The 18,820-nt window shown below is 42.4% G+C and overlaps 1 protein-coding gene across 2 annotated transcripts in view; it reads right to left on the bottom strand.

The window, feature by feature from the left end:
- rev3l (REV3 like, DNA directed polymerase zeta catalytic subunit) overlaps nucleotides 1-15,485 on the bottom strand; it is a 63,578-nt gene extending 48,093 nt beyond the window's left edge. Inside the window, exon 1 of one of the 2 annotated variants that reach the window (XM_069514649.1) lies at nucleotides 14,818-15,485. In XM_069514649.1, coding sequence (XP_069370750.1) covers nucleotides 14,818-14,956 — 139 coding nt within the window. In that variant the 5' untranslated portion in view covers nucleotides 14,957-15,485. The remainder of the gene's footprint in view (nucleotides 1-14,817) is intronic. The other variant, XM_069514651.1, reaches the window with a different exon arrangement.
- Between the last annotated feature and the right edge of the window lie 3,335 nt (nucleotides 15,486-18,820).

The following is an 18,820-nucleotide window of genomic DNA, read 5'->3' on the forward strand; positions in this document are numbered from 1 at the left end:
ATATGAGTCAGTGTGTGTGGTCCTGTACTTATATCTTTGTGAGGACCATTGCAACAGCGTGTGCCATGCATTATAACAGACCAGACTAATTGATTACTAAGTTAATTTCTAACTATTTTTATAAATGCACTAACAATGTTATACCAGTTTTGTAGAAGGATTCACCTCTCCTAAATCAGTCCAAATCATTGATGTGAGATGGAAGAGCTTGATTCTCTTTCCACAGGAAATCCCTGAGTCACTATAGTTGCTTTAAGACATGCAGTTCCCCTGTATTTTCCATCGGAGGAAGTGTATGTGTGAACCCAATGTCCGAGTGAGACGTAATCTCTGCAGACCGTCTAGTCTCCTAGTATAAAGTCTGTGGAAATCCAGGAGAGTTCGATGTGAGAACACAACAGGGGATCCCCGCTGAATTCAACGCGAGCGAGTGTGCAGGTTGCAGGTTGATTCACAACAGATGCAAAAATGAAAGAAAACAAATATCTCCCAGTGGAAAAGTGGTGTCATACACGGAGAAGACGCCGACAAATGTGTCAAGAGAGTTTGTTGCGATAAGAGCTGACACTGGTGTCTGTGTGTTGTCAAAAAAAAAATCATGTGATCTCCGCAGCGGAGGTAATACATTGCTTCCTGCCTCTGCTCCACCTCTCGCCTGAATAATGCAGAGGATTTGACGCTGTTGTGAACGTGTCTGTGCAGAAAACTTTCCGTTGTGTTGTACATGTAAAGGCAGACTGCAGGTAAACTCCATAGCCAATTCTCCAGATTTTACCCGCAGGTCATGTCTGAAAACAATTCTCTATATCTCTCTCTCTGCCCCATCTCCTCTGTCTCTGCACTGATTGTGAGGGATTCATACCTTATCTGCCCTTCCCATGACTCTTGCTTGGGTGACTGGAGACCTGCAGGCTTTGATCTGTTTGACATGATACGATTGTTTTACCTTTTTGTTCTTTCATCGCCCAGAGGTTGACTGAGCAGGAATGCTCTTTCTCTGCCCTGATCCGCTTTACTAAATTTGCTCTTACTCTTTCAAACCTGAGAGTTGCACAGTCACAGGCTTCCACTGTTGGCTGCTGACCAGCTCTGTTGTCACGGGAACTAAGTGACTTGCTCGAAGGCATATTAGCATTCACTGCCCAGTGGGAGAGTATTAGTCAGCAGGTAAATCTTAAATTACATAGTGAATACTGTTGTACTTCAATGGAGAGTATACAAACACATGCACCCCTACAGTATACAGTATATGAAACAAACACTGGGATGCTTGTTCCAGACTAAGTCCAGGTGCAGACTTTTGGCAAAAAAGAAAAGGAGACAAATGCCAATGTGCCAAATATATACTAGTTGTGTAAAATTGTCTTGTCCTGTGCTTTTAATTTTGCTGCCATTTTGGAAATCCACTGCAAGTTTGTGCAACATTTGAAGGAAAACAGCTGAAGAGTAAAGAGGTAGGAAGCAAGAGGTTGTTATAGAAAGTAAAAAACATTAGCTTTTACTTCAGTGTGGACATAAACAAGAGAGAGAGACACAGAGGGCCACAGACAGCATGAGTGAGAGGAGACAATCTGAGAAAAGGAAGAGAGGAAAAGCGAATGTCTAGGCCAGAGGAGAGTGAGCAACCAGAGAAAGCTACAGAGAGAAAAGAGCAGAGCATGTAGTGAGAGTGTAATTAGCAGTCTGAGAGTTTACAGGAAGAACCCTGTGAACTAGGACACTTTATTCCCATATAACCTCAGCTGACCGACTCCTCAGAACAGAGAGGGAGAGAGGAAAAAAGCACAGTTTGGCCTGAGTGCTGTGCAGAAATATGGGGAACATCAGCGTAGGCCAAGCACAGCCCTCGGGCTGGCAGGGCAAGGCCAGGAGAGAAGGCACACACACTGGTGGAGGACTGAGTCCTGCAGCGAAGCATGACAAGGAGGAGGGGTCGGGAGTAAAGACAGCAGGAAGAGAGAGTGTAGCAGACAGAGGAGGAGGGGCTGGAGCAGGAGGATAAGCAGGAGCCTAATTCAATTATGCTTTACCAACATGCAATGTGGAAAAATAAAATCCTTTCTAAACAAGTGGAGTGAAATCCAATTAAGCTATAACAGTAAAAGTACATTAAAGGATAGATTTCAGAGTCTGACTCACAAAACATATTGTTGTGAAGTGAAAAAGGTAAATGGACACCATGTATGTCCTGTTTTCAGACATGCACTGAGCTCTGCTGTTCCTCCGAAGTACCAACACAACTGTCTGTGAAGGGTTGTGTTATAACAGAACGCAGGAATAGGACTCCCCCGGCCCCACTGAAGGTCTTAATTTGCCTTCACTAATGACTGCAACCATCCTAATGTTCAGGAATGCAAGTGAATGAGGGTGAAAGATAAGAGGAGGTGCTGTGGAGTGCAGGGGGGATTTAGAGAAGTGTGGATCTTTGAATTGAGAAGGAACACAAGAAGGGGTATGGGGGGGATGAGGGCAAAGGCCAAACTAGCTCCACTTGTAAACACACAGCTATCCCGCAGAGGCAGTCCAGGAAAGTCTGACAGTAGCTGGAGAGTAAGGTGAAGGAGGAGGGGAAACAGTGAAAACTGGTGATGAAATGATACATCACACAGATATCTGGCATTTAGAACATCTGTATCCGCTGATGCACATACGAGGCTGCTTAACAAAAACATTCAATGGATAATAACTGGTGGACATTAGTTTTATTTTAAAGCGCACAGTCAACCCACACTTTTTATTTAGAAATATAAATTGATGAATGCTAAATAAATGATACTCTGAATCCTCTGTTTTGTGTTTCATCTATTGTTAACGATTTTTGTCGAAGCATTAGTGAAAACCCTTGAAAGAGGAAGAGCATTTCGAGGAAAACAAAGGAATGCGGAGGACAGGAGGAAAGTGAAGGCAGCGTACAACGGTGGAAGAGAGGGGGAGAACACTGACAGGCGTGGACTGTGACCAGCAGCGGGAGACACACGATGTGTACACTTGGACATATGCCAGAATATTCTCGGTCCCACTTTCACACACGTGCACGCATGCAACTCTCTGTAGCTGCTTTCATACATGCACTGAACTCCTGGTGATCTCTTGACATTCTCTGGAGTGGCTGACATTGCATTCTCACGTACAGCCATACAGTAACATTTGCTGAGAGGAAATCCTCAGTTTTTAACAGAGAATGTATTTACAATTTTAAATTCAGAAGCATAACCAGAAACATAGTAATCGACCCCCAAACAAGATTCTTACTGAAATGGCTAAATCCTGGTTGGTGCATGGTATCATGACATCACAGTTTTTCTTGACAAATAAGAGCACCACCCACTTCAAGCAGAAAGAACCCAAATCTCTGACAGGATATAACCACAGTTAACCATTGAGTTATGTGTTCATGTAGGGTATCTTTAAAATCCAGGAGAACTGGCTCTGAATATGTGTCTGAAGCATCTTTAATTCATTGACACATTGATTCTGTGTCCGATGTTCAAAACGACCACTTACTGAAGTGTACAGTGCCTCCTGACAGCAAATTCGCCTCATTTCATTAAAACCCTCACATAGCAATCTTCCTTCACAATGACACATTAATTATGAAAGTAAACAGTTATGAAACCAGAAACTGTGACCTTTTGATTTTTTTCAGATTAGTCTTGGCCATATAAGGATAAACTGCAAAAGAAAGGAGATCTCCACTGAAGAGAAATGAGAATTCATTAATTAATTATGAATGAATAGAGCAAACATTGAAATCCTGAGCCTTAAAAACCCTGACAGGACAGTGAGGGCTGCAGAGAGATGCTACAGATTTCATAATGAGTGTGAGGAGAACTGGTTAGAGCCAAGTGGTTGCCACGGTGCAAAAAGATGCTGTGTGTGTGTGTGTGTGTGTGTGTGTGTGTGTGTGTGTGTGTGTGTGTGTGTGTGTTCAGACTTTCTCTTTGATAAGAGGCAGCAGGAGAGATTCCCAAGCACTGTCTCTCAATGGACATCCTTGTAGATACACAGAAACACACACTATGTTTCAGCAGGGATAGCTGTGACTGGAGCAGATTTCAGTTGGAGATCAGAGCAGATCTAGAACCAGTAACTCCTCGAGGAATAAAAGATGTTAGTTCTGACCAGAAGTGGTAAAAGGAGGTGGTCGTAAATGTCTCTAAAACATCAGCTCATAGTAGGCAACCGGAGACATTCAGTTTTTAAGAGTCTGTGGCTTGTTACTTGCAGCAGCAACAGCCAGACCGCCGTCTATCTGCAGACACCAGCGCAGTTGCATAAAAATACACAGACACACACACACAGCTATTTTTAGAGCTGGGCTTCCAGAATTTCCCTCTTTATAATAAGCCTGCCCTCAAACTGAGTGTACAGGGCTATGGAATTAAAGTTCGATGAGACAAACCATTTCAGTTCCAACTGCAGTCCCAGATTTAACTAAAACAGAGGCAGAAATGGGTGACTGATGGGTGTTGGTCCACAACTTTCGAAAGAAAAAACAAACTTGGCACAGGTACAGGAATGCACCGACGTTAAGCAAATATGCTCTACAAATAAATCCATCCAGAAAAATCTCCAGCTTCTAAAAAAACGAAAGCATATTTTTTTGAGTTGTATTGAGATTTAAGAAGTGATTAACATTTCACAGTAATGACTAATCAAGGCAATGTTATTATTTTGTAATTTGACACATACACAAAGGCAGTTTGGGGGACACTACTGGTTGAACTGACAATATCAGGGACAATCAAGCTGAATTGTTTTGTTAACCCAAATCAAGAAGAAAGTTGTAAGGGGGTTAGGGCTGTGGTCCTTGTAGTCTCATCTGTCCAAATTCACACTGGTCGGACAATCGCCTGTGTTATGTTGAGAAAAGCTCTGAAGTCATTTGGGTTCACATAACATCCCTCAGTGAGGATGATTAGATATTGTGATTGGCCAGTGAGGCCACTCCTCACACGCAGCCTGCTGAAAGACAGCAGAGTCACCAGACTCTGGATTTTTTTCATCATCCACCAGCCCACTGATGCAGCAGGATTTCTCCTGTGCTCCAACACAAAGCTTTTTCATTGCTATATTTAAATACATACAGCAACAAAACATAACTTTAATATCACGCATAGAAGCACAATGCTGAAGCATTTGTCCATTCTTTGCCCTCATTTCCTCCCGCCCCTCTGACATTCTCTGCTACTGAATACTGGTCAGCTAAAGTCAGCTCCTCAATCTGCTTCTTCAGTCATTAAGACTCACAGCCGAGTACTGTGGTATGCAAGAATTTATTACTGATCACATTGCACCTTTTCTTTTATTATGCAAATCTGATGTTATTACACTACTGAAGATTATCAAAAGCATTAAAATGATGAATTCCTTGAAAGAAATTTCTTTGTTTAAACCTGGCATTAGCATTACACACTGAAGCCAAATGAAGCATCAACAGTTTACCTGGAGATCCAGGCCTTAAGCAGAATTAAGGAACAGGCTAGAGACTTTTGGTAAACTCACTTTCTAATTTCTTAATCCAATATTATTTTCATTTTCAAACTTGTAGTATTTCAACATATGGTTACTGTGTTATAAGTTAACTCTAATGTATAAGTCAATTCTAATGTATGTTCAATGTATGTTACTGCCACTGGATGCTTGAATTTCTTTCAGGATCAATAAAGTATCTATCTATCTATCTATTCAACTCCGTTATCACTCAAGTGACACTCCCTAACTCAACAACTAAAAATTTGAGTTACCACTTTCCCATACCTCGAAATCAAAATGAATGAAACCATGAAAACTTTTCTCTTATGGTCTATGTAATTAAAAGCCTTGAATCAGGTCTGAGCTATAAGACCAAAAAAAAACAATTAAACCTGTAGAGGAAAAACCCTATGAATCCTATTGGTACACAACAGCATCGAAAATTTAGAAGGTTTATGTACTAAAGCACCAGTGCATTACTGTAATAACAGGAGTGCTGCCACTGAATCCTAATTTGCAGAGATACCCCAATGTTACAGATGAAAACTTAATCACTTTGTCTTTGTGTGTATGCACGCAAATGTGTACACACACACACTCACAGGCCGTATTAACGACCGTGCTGAATGGCACAGCGTGGCAGGTTTAAAGCATTCTCCCATTTTCAAGCAGAGATCCAAGCTTTCCTCAGTCTGCCAAATTCTTTCATTCTTTTTAGACAAGGTCTTAATCTGCCTTGAAACACTGCAGAGCTCTCTTGAAGCAACACTAGTGGCCCTGAGGGGACACAGAGTGGGAAGTCTCCCACTTTCACTATGAGGGTGGACAAAACAGGGCCCCTCGTCTCTCTCCCTCCCTCTTTGTGGGAACAATGGTGCAGGAGGAGAGAGGAAGAGCCAACACTGAGCGTAGGACCTAAAATGACCCAACACCACTGCCAACACGGGCCTCTCTCTTCAGACCACACAGAACCCCATTACAGGAACCTGCTTTGGAAAATGAAGAAGTACTGCCAGAATATACGACTTTACAGACACCAACCAACAGCGGCCCTCGGCAGGCCCCTGCATTAGGTGGGCACTTCACATCAAACATTGGCTTTTTAACACAGCTGCATCAAAATACTTCCAGTTATCCCCCCATTCCCCCTTCACCAATGGGCATCCATCTCACCATGGAAATGGACTAAATCACATTACCTCATTGGCAAAGCCATCTGGAATAGAGCTACCAGAGAACAACAACAACAACAACAGCTCCTATAGGCTCAGACTAAAATGAAAAGGGTAAAGATGAATGTTTTAAGTTGTTACAAAATACAGAGTAACTTTGATGAAGACACTGGGAACACCTGTTGAGACACAAATTGTCACTCAGCCATTGTCATTTTACCTACTTTTTAAACGTCTAGTGGTGGGGTTTCTGGGTTCAAGGTTAGTTGGGAGAATGAAAGAGGAGAGTGGAAACCACCACTCCCAGCCCCTGATGTAACCAGGGTACAATCTGGAATGGAAAACTACGGTCCTAGGGCATCAAGTCAAGGTAAACATATCACTCTGGTGTAGCAGTTAAGTTTTACCAATGGCTGACAGTCAACAGTTCTGTGCATGTTTGAAAGCAGCTTTCCTTCCAGTTTTACAGGAAATTTAAGTGTAACTTTGGCAAAAGGTCGCTTTTAAAGATGGATCTTTTTGATTCAGAGGACAGTGACAGCAACTAGAATATAACATGGTCTCTGCAGCAGAATTAATATGTCACTTCCTGCCTCTGTCTGCTACACCCAGCTGCTCCGCCTCTCACCTGAATAATTCGGAGGATGTGTTGCTGAGTGTGCAGAGAACCTCCCACTGTGATGTTCACGTGTGAAAGGCAAACTCTGGGCAAACTCCATAGCCAATTCTCTGGATTTTTCCCACAGATCATGTCTGAAAAAACAGCTATAGTGAGCTATTGCAGCCATTAATCAGACTGTATGGGCCACAGCAGCAAGGACAATGATGCAGCTGCTGTACACACAGCTCCATCCAGACTAAAGGAAATCCCTGCAAGCTTCAAGTTCCCAATAGTACAACAAAGTAGTACGAAGTTTTACCACTCAAAATAAAACACACGGTCACATATTCTACCATGGATAATGAAGAAAATGTAATGCATCTAATTTAAGTTGTCATGGTTATGATTCAGAGGAAATTGCACCTTTTGTGACCTTGTCCTCAGAGATTTTGGGCTGATTAGCAAAAAAAGTGATTTTGATATTTCCATAAACCATGTATAATAGTTTTGGGTGTTTATAACTATGCAGGTATGGTTAGTATAATCAATTAGTCCAAGGAAGCTGATGAGATGTGGTACATTTTTCAGGTTTGAAAGAAGTAACATGGAGGAGTGATGGAGAGGATCTGTCTAAATGCAAGACAGGACAAGGAGTCCACACACACTGCTGTTGTATACCTTCTTCAACCAGTGCAGTTTCCATATAGATCATTTTTTCCAGATTCATATATATGTGATCTTACCTATGACCACTTAAATCAGATCATCTTTGTGTGGAAGTGACAACTGATCAAAGTTTGAAGAAATTGTCTCAAAGGTCTTGAGATTCAGGAGACCAAAAACACATTTTGTGAGGGCACCTATCCTCTGAAAATCATATCAGTTATTGTGTGGCTCCAAGTGAACATGTGTATCGAATTTGAAACATTTCCCTTGAAATTTTCCTGAGATATCACATTCACAAGGAAAAACATGGAATTTGAGGTCAGTGACCATTGTCCTTTGACCATCAAAATGTAATCATATGTAATGAAATCCTGATGTATCGTGTTCACAAAAGCATGAAGCCACATGACCTTGCATGACCTTTGAACGCCAAAATCTAACCAGCTCATCCGTGAGTCCGAGAGAATGATTGTACCAGATTTAAAGAAATTCCATCAAGGCTTCCTTAGGATGACGCTTTCACAATGGAAGGGAAGGGCGGATAACCCGACAACATATAGTATTATACCATAAAAGGTGGCCTGTTCAAATAAATACACATACACACAAAACATTGAAGCTAATGTGTTGATTCACAGCCAAAAAAAGCTAAGTTGTTAATAATTCTATCATTATTAGAACTGAATGAGTCAGCTGAAGACAATGTACACATGCATGTACTTGCACATTATCTGGATGGTGCCGCCTCTGCCTTTGAGTGAGGAAAGTCCCGACAACCTAACAGATACAGGAGGATCAGCAGAAAACGGCGGCAGGAAATCCACAAAAGGAGTGTTGCTACATTCACAAGAAAACTCAAGGCTGTAATCACTGTCAAAGGATCAGACATGACCTCCGGAGGATGTCTGGAGAATTGGGTCCAGACTTTTGCGGAGATTGCCATTCACAATGCACAACGCAGCATGAGGTTCTCCTCTCAGATGCACTCACAACAGCAGCAAATCCTGACATCGTTGTCAACTGAGCAGTTTCTTCTACGTGTATGGCACTGCTTTTTCATCCTGAGATATTTATATTCTTTTTAATTTTTTTATTTCTGCATTTGTCGCGTCTCGGAAGCCTCACCAACACGCTCACTCACTCGCAGTGAGTCCTGCGGAGGATCTCCTGTTGTGTTCTCACATTAGATCCCTCTGACATTCTGCAGACTTGGGGGGTGGCCGGAGAGGAGGAGGCTCTCACTATGACATTTACATTGACACATACAGCCCCTCCGAAAAGAATGTCTTGAGGGTCTGCAAAACTTATTGCATGTCTGAAAGCAGCTTGAATGATTTTCATTTAAACAGAAGCTTGGTGTTCCCCCCATCCAAAATCATGTACATGCCTTCTCTCTTGCTCAACTTCTAAGAAACCTTGACAAGAAGCTGGGCCTCAACCTGAGGGTAGGGCAGGGCAATATGGAAAGAAATCTTATCGGGATAATTTTTTTTCAAATCAGTGAATATCGAAGTAAACTCTGCGCAGATCAACAAATGACTCTGCTCCTCTGATGTTTCATAATCACCCACACTTAGAACTGATCTTTATAAAAACAGGCTGAATTCATATTTATGTTCCTGGATGAACAAGGCGTCGCTTCTTCTGCATTAAGAAGTGAAATTCCTGCATTTCATCATAATCTGCTGAAATAACTTCTGTCTGCAGGAGTGTGTGTGTGTGTGTGTGTGTGTGTGTGTGTGTGTGTGTGTGTGTGTGTGTGTGTGTGTGTGTGTGTGTGTGTGTGTGTTTGTGTGTACTTGTCTCTGTCCCTCTTCACACACAAACTGATAATCACATGGGATATTCACCATCTAGTCTTATATTCTAAAATAGTTATTAATCTGTGATGTCGTATCATGACTCAGGATCATTCCGGTCACTTTAACCCTGATGTCCTGACTGTGTGCGTCATGTCACGTTACGTCTCGTGTTGTGAAGCAGGTTTAAACATATGTCCCATAAACTCTAGAGTGAACCAAACAAATACAAACTAAACATCAGTCCTTGTTTGTGATCAGTGATGGTGTTTAATGTTTAAGTGTAAAGTGAGCTCAGGTCAGAGGGAGTGAGGAGGAGTCAGACTCCGACAGAGACTCTGACACAGGACGGCCAGACCTTTAATGAGCATCTGTCCTGATCCTTGAGCAGCGCTGGTTATAATTATTCAGCTGTGGAAAACCACCAAAACAATGGACGTAGCGGAAAACATGAATCAATTATGTTCTGTCACTGCATCAAGGCAGAGTCATCCACCTCTCTGCAACAGCCCAAACATTAGCATGTGTGCTGCTGCTCCTCCTACGTTCTGTGCTGTGTGTGTGTCTGACGTTGCTGTAACTCTATTCAAGCCACATGATTGGTTTGTCGCAGCACTATTATCATTATGATACTTAAGACTTAACCAGACACTGAAGATCTGTTTGGTAAAAGGAATAAAAATCAAATCACAAGACAGCATATCAACAAACATACATCCCTCCGTGTTGTGATATAATTAGAAGCAACTAGAGCAGGGGTTAGGGGATGATAATTGAAGCCGAGTAACTGACAGACTGAGAGGAAAGTAAACAGTTAAGGGGACAATAATCTTAATCCTAATGAGCCAAAGAGTCTGTTCGAGTAAAACCATTATCCTATTAATGGATCCAGGAGGAATTCCTTTAGATGGCATTAAAGGTTCCCCTGGGGAGAGCTAAACCCAGGCAGGGGTGGGGAGGGGGGTCAGCTTTACCTCTTACTGCACCTCACTTCTTGGCCCCCTCATTCAGGTCAATTGGTCATGCACTTCCTCCCTCTCTGCTCACACACACACACAACACACACTCAAGTGCACACGTCCAAGAAAGGAACCACAACAGTGTGCCTCCTGTTGACACAGAGGCCCCCGGGGCCTGTCAGAGCATCTGGGCCAAGCTTGTCGGGTGGAGATCAATGCTGTCAAACCTCAAAAGGTTGCAGCCGCCTCAACAGCAATCCTCAGCCATGTGAGAACAGGCTGGCTGTTTGCCGCCTTGAAAGATTTTTTTTTTTTATCACCGATAATTAATAAGCATAATGCAATACTGATCAGGGGTGCAATTTTCACAACAAAGAGGTATCTGTTTTTTAGCCTCTCCTTGAGCTACTTCAGAGATGGCCATGCATTCATAGGATGCAGCACAGGCAGACCAGCCATTGAATTCTAACAAAGAAAAGGGAGGGGGAAAAAAAGCAGAAAGCGTGGCATCGAATTACACTGGGCTGATTGGTGGGAGTGTGCACGGCTTAGGTCAGGAAAGGACAGGGAATATGAGGCCTGGGGTTGTAGCCAGAGCCACATGGTGCTCATGCACTGACCGCTTAGACCAGGGTAAACACACTGATGAGATAAAAGTCAGCACACATTGAGCAAAACTGCTCATGAAATCCCCCCTTCAAGTCAAACAATAAAAACACCATAAAGGCAAAAGGAAATATTAAAAACTCTTTCTCGCTGGGTGTGGCCTGAATCTGAGCTACAGAGAAACCGAGAAGGCCAGAAAGAGATTCCTTTGGGCTTCAATGTATTCCAGATGGTGATGTAATTTTATTTCTGAAAGCGCTGAGCTAACTCGCCACAAGTGACACATAAACATAGCAAGAGAATAGTGAAACTGTGCAAATCTGTGGGGCTCCCACTACGGCTCACCAACTGCAGACAGGCTACTCTACTACTGTGACTCAAAAAAACACCGACTCTGATTCAAACCACAACAGGAACAATGCCAGCTACTGTGACTGTGTAAAGGTTTTATCAGTGAAAGCTTTGAATGCTTCAATGGGACATTGAAATGTTTCAATGCCACATACCAACAACAATAACCAATCAGACGTGACGAGAGTTGTTAGCATCTGGACAATATTCCAACTGAGAGCATTGTTATGGGAGTTATCACACCTGCAACAGAGCTTTCTCTGGAATCACCTTTGTGCATGTAAACCCTGTTCACAGCAGCCATCTTCACTTCATGGTAGGAAAGCAGCAGGAAGTAGAAGGACTAATTAATATCATTAACAATGGATGCATTCCATGTAGGTGGGGCCTGGTGTGCTAATTGGCTCACCTTATCCTAGTATCCTAGGTGCCAAACGAAACTATGACACACAGACGTGTTCACACAAGTGTCATCAACCACACACTTTTATGAAATTGTTTCGAAATAAACTCAAACTCCTGGATGTCAGGCATAAATCGCAAACATGATGCATCGCTGTAATTTGCACATGTTTGGGTTTTAGTCTATTGTGTAGAATATCAGTAAATGAAAACTCAATTCACCTGCAGCCCAGGGTGATGCTTGAACGTTTATTTAATACATCAGACAATCAATGTATTATCAGTTTAACTAAAGCTGTTTTCAGACATGAACTCCGCAGGATGTCCACAGAATTGGGTCCAGAGCTTCTCGCCTCTTTTAATTCCTCATTTTTGATTCTGTCACATGTTAGAAATGTCCTAACGCACTCACTCGCGGTGAATCCTACAGAAGATCTCCTGCTCTGCTCTCACATCAGCACCGCTGGACTTTCTGCAGGGTTTTTACCAGGGAGCCAGATGGAGAAACTCAGGAGGCTCTCATATACATCACACCGGAGAATGTTTGAAAGTTCTCCAGAATTCATGTGTGAGATCAGCTACAGATTCAAATTTAAAGGTCCAGTATGTAATGTTTTGGTAAAAGGGATGTATTAGCAGAAATTGAATATAGAATAATGATACTTCCACTATTGTGTTTAAACAAATTGTACAAATTGTTGTTTTTTTAAACCTAGACTGGGCCCTTTATATATACATACTTTATATTTACACCAGGAGCGGGTCCTCTCTGTGGAGGCCACCATGTTTTTACAGTAGTCCACACTGGACAAACTAAACATATTTTGAGTTTTTATGACAACTGAAGGCTACCACAGGTTTTCTTTCACGTTTGAAAGGGGAGGGTGAGGTGAGGGTTATTCAGTTGCAACATGCTACTTCACCACTAGATCTCCCTAAGTTCTACACACTGGAACCAAACAAATGTGAGGAGGTTTTGCTTGAATTCATTGTTGTCCATGAATGTAACAACTTAATAATCAATTGCCAAACACTCTTGCTGGCTCTGTTCAACAAGCTCAGGAAAGTGATATGAAATTAAATTGAAGCCGTGATTCATAGGTTATTATTTAGATGATACTTTTATATTATGATGCTACTGATGTAAGGCAGTCCCTGTCATGCATTATGAAATGAATTTTAGATCAGTGTACTAGGTGCCTTCATGCCTGAGAGCCTAACTGCAGTGCTATGTTAATTAGGTTATATTGTGCTTGAATCAGTACTGATGGATTGCTGCTCAGCATGCATTCACCTGACGGGCTACCCAGATTGCCTCTGCTGCATTGTGTGTGTGTCTGTGTGTGTGTGTCTGTCTGTGTGTGTGTGTGTGTGTGTGTGTGTAGCCCACTCACATCAACACAGCTGCATGACAACTTGCAGGTTTACGACAGGACCAAATTAGACGTGACACCCTGACCCTAACCAAGGCCCACTGTCCTGCATTTGTCTGCTCTAAAGCCTTTAATCCTCAGTGAGGTGGATCCTTCTCTGCTCGGTGCTCCGGGTCGCCCTGCGGAGGACCACTGACACAGTATGTGGGACAAGTTTGACTAGCATTTTTTCATTGTGGACTCACCCTGATACATTCCCCTGATGGTGCTTTCACCTGTCACATAGGGTTAAAGAGGGGCAGGGCAATCGCAAGGGGATTTGGCTGGAATGCTAATGCTGAGCCATTGTGCAGGAAATCATTCTATTGTTTTGCGGCAAGAGGATTAAGGTACCCAGAGTGCTCAGTTGTAATGGCTTTATTAGAAAGCAGGGGATGTGCCAAAGCCGAGGGAAAAAAACACTGATCTATAGAAAATCGAACCTCTCTTTTTGTCATTTTTACTGCAGCCATATCCAATAAATGACATTTTCAATAGGAGGATCTTGTCAAAAATGGCAGTCTGCATTGTGCTGTTCATTTTCACACAATGTAAGACGCTGTTCATCATTAACGACTCTCATTCTTATTTCCATAATGACGATTGTGCACGATGGCCCCTGCCTTTTTCTATTATGCTGTGCTCTATGGAGCACATACTTTTACATAACCCTCACATTAGCCTCATTCTCTGCTTGCAGATGTTCAATGCATGTCTCTTGCAGTTTGTTTCAAGAATCGAGTGTAACTGTGGTGATGACCTCAGTGTCATTTCATTGTTTTGTTTTTTTTGCTCTATTCGTTTCCGTAAAAGTGGAGAAAGCCCGAGGAGGTGGCCGCATTTTGTTATCAACCCCGTGTCAACACTCCACAGGTTGCTTTCAGCAAATATAGACCACCATTCAAGGCAAAGTGTCCACGCTGTCCTCGAATGCCACATGTGGCAGCAGGCGGCGGTGTAAAGACGAGCCCTGCGCAGCCACCGTGCCATGATGGAGCAGGACAGCGAAAACAAAGCCGAGCCGTGCGAGGAGGGGAGGGGGAGCAGGGGAGGTCTCCCACCGCTGCAGAGCAACAGCGGTGCGCCGCTGGCACCGTGTGTCAGCCACACACTGTATATTAAAGAGGTGTCAACACCCTGATCGTCTTCCTGTTGCCGTCGTGCACAGTCTGTCCGTCAGGTTTCCTCCAAACAACACGGCGCGTGCGTGTATGTGAATGTATGTACATGTATGTCCGTGTGTGTGTGTGTGTGTGTGGGCGCGCGCGCGCTCAAACTGCAGCCACGGCCGCATGGTGCGGCGCAGAAAGCACAACAAGCATCACCTTTAACGTTGAGAACACGAGACACCGGTGAAGCGGGCGGATCACTGACCTGCGGGTGTCGCTCCGAATATCCGCACCACCGGCACTTTCTTCACGTCGCTCTCCCTGAAGTCAGAGTAGCACACGTCCAGGTCCTTCACGGGTCTCGCCACATAGTAGTCTGCGGTGACGATGCGCACGGCAAACATGACTGCCGCGTCCGTCAGAGAGGAACCGAGCGACAGAAAAGCCAACAAACTCCTGCTAGGAGTCCATAAGATGCGGGGGGCTCGTCGGACGGTCGATGCACACCGAGGGGAGAGCTGTCAGCGACGGGGAAACAACGACAAAACGGCGGGGAAGCCCGACCGAGTCCCATGGAAAAAAAAAAAAAAAAAAAAACGCGAACAAAGATTCCAGTGGCTCCAGCCGCTGAAGTCAAACTGCAGCTGCGGGGAACTACACTCGACGGCGGCCGGCGAATGTCCGACGCTCCGCGGCTGCCGGGTCCATGTTGCACTTGTAACTGTGGCTGTCCCGTGATTTCAGCTCTTTCCGGGCTGTTTTTGTTTCCAGCCAGGAAGACGTTCCCCTAGGCTTCCGGTATGTGGCGTTATCTTTCCGAATCACGTCCCAGAACTAGTCGCAGCCAGTCCGGTGTGATCACACAGCCCCTCCGTTGTTTCTCCCTCCGCTTCCATAACAGGCTAACCCACGTTAGCTAAACCCGTATCACACAGCAAGCTCGACACAACACACACGGCTACTACATCCGGCTGCTGCTTTCAGAATAAAAGCAGTGTTGAGGAATCACGAGCTCACTGATTGAAGGAACCGGTGTAAAAATGAGTGATTCATTTTGAAAGCTCACATCTGGTACAGTTGTTCATGGCCAATACATTTAGAGACACAGTTGGTGGTTTTGTGGACGTAAGTGATCACATAACAAGCGGTTCGTTACAGCATAATCATCATTTATGTGTTGTTTCTTTACTCATACATTCTAAAACCATGGGATCAAATAAACACAATGATTGGGTTGTTACATTGTAAAGCACCATCGTTTGCCACAAACATTGCATCTCAATATCCGTATGAAGATACCGGTAAAACCAGAAAACATCCTGCCACTGATAGTTTCATTGTTGTTTTCTATATATATTTGCCTAAATCAATGAAAGACAAGGATTTTAAACTGTCTCACCTCCTAAACAAGAAGCAATCTGGTGGACACAGAAGAAAAAAATGGAGGAAACTATTTTAGAGAGGAAAAATATTGAGTTTCACTAAAAAGTGAACATGCTATGAAAATGTATGAATATAAGGATGTTATTTGTTAAAGAAAAGTACAAATTGCAGGTCACATACACAATGTCATTATAATACCCCTTCTGCCAGGCAGTCCTGGTCTAGATGGACAATGACATAAAACACGTAATATAAATACAAGAAGGGTGTTCATGTTCAAATCACAGAACAGATCAAAAAAATCATCATCAGAAAGGAATTATGAAAGATTCAGATTAAGGTAGTTTGTATTTTATTTTAAAATACATTTCGATGAATCTTTGCCCATCCCTGTTTACAGATACCTGTAAGGAAGACTCTTATTTTATAACTGAATACGTTTGAACATAGAAACAGGAAGCAGGACTGTGGAACACTGAGCAGAGTTTGACAACTTTTCACCTTATTTGCCACTGCAGCATCAAAGCCAGAATGAGACCCAGATCAAAGAGCTAGGAAATATAATTTTCCTCTCTGGAGGTTTGTTAGGGACACGTTTTTTATTGGATGTTATATTTCATGTGAGTGAGGGAAGAGGTGCTCGTATGTATAAAACTAAACGCATCTCACATAAGGAAACATACATAAAGACATTGATAAACTATGTTTAATAATATTTTAGACCTCATCAAAGATTTCATTTAGAGCAATTTAATTGCTTTAGTACCACACACAAACTGAAAATACAAGGGAATATAACGCTGATATATAGATGAACTAAATCACCACAATGTGCAGTAATATAAACAGAAAGTTACCACAAGCTAACACAAGGATTAATATCACAGACAGCTGAACATGATCGTCTGCAGCATGTTGCCTCTTTAGGCCATTTGAAATCACCAAGGACATGTTGTGAATGTCTGGGTTTTAATGACCTGTGGAGAAGTTTACATTATCTGACACATTAACTACAAATGGTGTCTTTATTCTGTTTTATCAATGTATTTTGAGAGTTAATATACTTAAAATCGATATTCTAAAACTATACTGTTTTTGCGCCCGTCTAAATGGGAGTTAGAACAGAATATGGGGATATAACATTGAAAAAATACAGACATAGAAAACGTGATCAAGAACAAAGACCGATTTGTATTTCTTAGGGTGAAGTGCCTCGATAGGAATATGGACTCATGAGTTCAGCGTTGACAAAATAGTGAAATATTCATTTTGACTTTTGGATTCCATTAGTTTGCTTCATTACCAAAGATTAATCAAAAATATCTTCCAAACTGAAACACAATCTGAAATACATAAATTATTTTATGTTTTTTATTGTGCTGTTGTCATTCCACCATAAAGAAACATACAGTGAGTTTCAAATTAAAGGTTTATCTTGCCTTTTAATCTTTTAGACTTTCATGTGTACATGTAGGCTGGTGTATCTTATGATACCGACCCACCTACAAGTCATCAGGGCTGCTCAGTATTCCAGTCACTTTCCTGTAATAGCCTTTTCATGGCAGGCATCAGTAGTAGATGTGCTGAGCTCGCTGCTCTCTCCTCTGCACTGAAGGAGCCATAACGCTCTTCAAACAGCTGGCTCAGTCTGGTTCATACTGGGGACATTGCTGCCATCGACTTCCCAGATGATGAAAAATATTTCATTTGCATTTAATCTCAATGGAGACAGTGCCTCTGTCTGCTGGAGTGTGTGCTGACCTTGAGTTAGAGCCTGGCCCTCTTAATGAACCAATCAGCAGGCATCTTCTTGCATTTGCCAGCAACACGTACAAGACCTATGGGCAGAATGCTGAAATATTTTAGATGTGTACATTTGTAAGGCAGTTGGTGGGAGCATTACAGTACAGTGAGTGTTATAGATTTTAAGCATGGGTGGCCACACTCTGAGCAGAGCCTCAAACTGAGATGGTGATAGTTGCACCTTGTACTCACTGCCAATCACAAAACACTTAAGAAAAGAGGGATGTTATACAAAAATTCAGACATCAACAATCAACCCCATGTCATTCAAAACTGGTAGCTCTTAGCATGGCCCCGATCCCACCTGCTAAAGGGAAACTATTTTGACAGTGCACACAGAATTCACAGTTGAAATTGAGAATTGTGCCTACAAGACTTATTTTCCATGGAACACATACGTGACATGTGACAAGGTCATTGGGATTAACAAGTAACTACATGAACTCTAATAATTTGCATCACTTGATGTCACCCGACAAGTTTAAAAATTAAAAGATTCTTGGGTAGTGGAGTTAGAAAGAAGCCAATTACCTCTGTCACCCACTCCTCATCTCTCACTACCAGCATAACGAATGTCAGTGGGTGACTTTTACTTTGAGTAAATATCAGGAAAAGGAAGAAGATGATTTCTTTGAATAAATAAATAATTCTTTACATGCTGTTGTTTGCATTGCTCTCATGAGAAAGGCTTTTTTTTATGAAGACCGTGAGATGCAGTTAAAAGCTGCTACTTAATTGGAAAACTAATAATACCTTTTTTGGTCTCTGAGCTCAAACATCGACTTTCATGTTTATTCTGTGCCACAGCAACTCATTCAGTTATTTTTTTCCCATAAGCATGTTTCGGTAGGTAAATGTTTCATTTTTGATCCATCACTTTGTACAGCCAGCGACAAAACGGCGGAATAGTAAAAGTGAGGAAAATCCAGAAACAAAACATTTTTCAATAAAACTCTTCATTCAGGGGATTTCAGTGGATATTTAATGTCCTTTTGGAACCTGAAAAGACTCATGTTAGGGTTTGGGAGAAAGTTGGGATGGAAATGTCAAGAGAGATCTAGAAAAACTCTAAAGTCAGGATG

The sequence above is a fragment of the Paralichthys olivaceus genome, chromosome 19, assembly GCF_024713975.1.
Source record: "Paralichthys olivaceus isolate ysfri-2021 chromosome 19, ASM2471397v2, whole genome shotgun sequence".
Lineage (NCBI taxonomy): Eukaryota > Metazoa > Chordata > Actinopteri > Pleuronectiformes > Paralichthyidae > Paralichthys > Paralichthys olivaceus.